General features: G+C 42.9%; 1 protein-coding gene across 1 annotated transcript; it reads right to left on the bottom strand.

Annotated features, from left to right (window-relative positions):
* On the bottom strand, positions 1-1271 carry LOC129777179 (39S ribosomal protein L28, mitochondrial). The gene is made up of 3 exons (XM_055783299.1): positions 1105-1271; positions 829-970; positions 1-777 (listed from the first exon to the last, which is right to left on the bottom strand). The coding sequence occupies exons 1-3, from the start codon at positions 1123-1125 to the stop codon at positions 92-94; spliced, it is 849 nt and encodes a 282-aa protein (XP_055639274.1). The 5' UTR covers positions 1126-1271; the 3' UTR covers positions 1-91.

The raw sequence follows: 1271 nt of genomic DNA on the forward strand, positions 1-1271 counted from the left end.
TTGATTCTCAACAAGTAAATCTATTCCCATTTTGTTACAGAGGTGTACTATCATAGAACTTGATACAACGTACATCGCCTATCGATTTTTACTACCAGTTTTTGGGCTTGAAGGTTAGCTTCGACAGCCATGACGAACTAGAGCCGTCGATTGATTTGAGTTCGTTCACAGAGCCTTGCGCTTCTTTGATGCCGGCCTCCTTGAGCTGCTCGATTAATTTTTCACGAAAAATAATCTTGTGCGGCCTCTTGTCCTCACTTGACTCGATCTGTTGCTTGACCTTGAGTATGGCTTCCACGTATGTTAGGCCATACCAATCAACTTCCTCCGAAGTGTACTGAGCGAGGTAGCATGAAAATTCCTTAACGATTTCCTTTTGCTTCTCCGGGTTATCTGCCAGCTTCGGACAGCCCGCCAGCAGATCCACTAGAATTTTTTTCTTAAGCTTAATGGCTAGCATTGAGCGTAAATCGCAAGCTGGAGTTTTCAGCAAATAATGATCGAAGCCATGGTTGTCGTGGATCAAATCGAGCGTTCGGTCCGTCACCGTAACTGCCATGTATTCGTTTAGAACCCGACTGTGCACGACCGAGCGTCTCAGGACTGGTACCCAAAAGTGGGGAACACGCCGCTTGTATTGGTTCCGTTTTTGGAAGCCTTTGATAATAGCCTCTCCACCCCAGATACCCTCATGGGATTCCGGCGGATCGATCAATGGCAGTGGAACATTTTGTATGGGCGTCACTAATCCGGTGAGGTCTTCCCGTTGAAACATACCTGAAAAACGGGAAATTCAGCTGGGTTGGGTTCAGTTAGATTGCATCATACCATTCTTAGGAACGTAGTGAACTGCTGCTGGTTGCTGAATTTTCCATTCGTCCCAAAACTTCTTGTAAGCGGCTGGTAACTGGGCTCCCAACCCTTTCGTGAATTTTTTCGATTTTCGGAGCCCATACAGCAGACTCGCTCCCTAAATATCCCAATGTTGATGCGTAGTTGAGTATAAATATGAAAAAAAGAAAAACAAAGATGATGAAACGAGTGATTACGGAACACTTCACATTCGTTTTATCATTTTAGTTTAGTAGTGAAGCATTTCATTACCTGGGGTGTGGCGGATGCCATTTAGATATTTATTAAATTTATTTCTATCAATATATTGGCAGAATTCTTACGAATTTAAGTTTAGAAAATTCAGAAAAATATTTTCTCGATTTTCCTACGCGTCAACATTTGCGAGCTATTTTGACGTTTGTACTTCATATGACTTG

Source organism: Toxorhynchites rutilus, chromosome 3 (genome assembly GCF_029784135.1).
Source record: "Toxorhynchites rutilus septentrionalis strain SRP chromosome 3, ASM2978413v1, whole genome shotgun sequence".
NCBI lineage: Eukaryota > Metazoa > Arthropoda > Insecta > Diptera > Culicidae > Toxorhynchites > Toxorhynchites rutilus.

What these genes read in the sequence shown, in the direction of transcription:
- LOC129777179 (XM_055783299.1), bottom strand. Translation starts at nt 1,125, where the DNA reads ATGGCATCCGCCACACCCCAG. An exon ending in TGGCATCCGCCACACCCCAG is followed by an intron (nt 971 to 1,104) that starts GTAATGAAATGC and finishes TGGGATATTTAG; the next exon opens with GGAGCGAGTCTGCTGTATGG. An exon ending in TCACTACGTTCCTAAGAATG is followed by an intron (nt 778 to 828) that starts GTATGATGCAAT and finishes CCCGTTTTTCAG; the next exon opens with GTATGTTTCAACGGGAAGAC.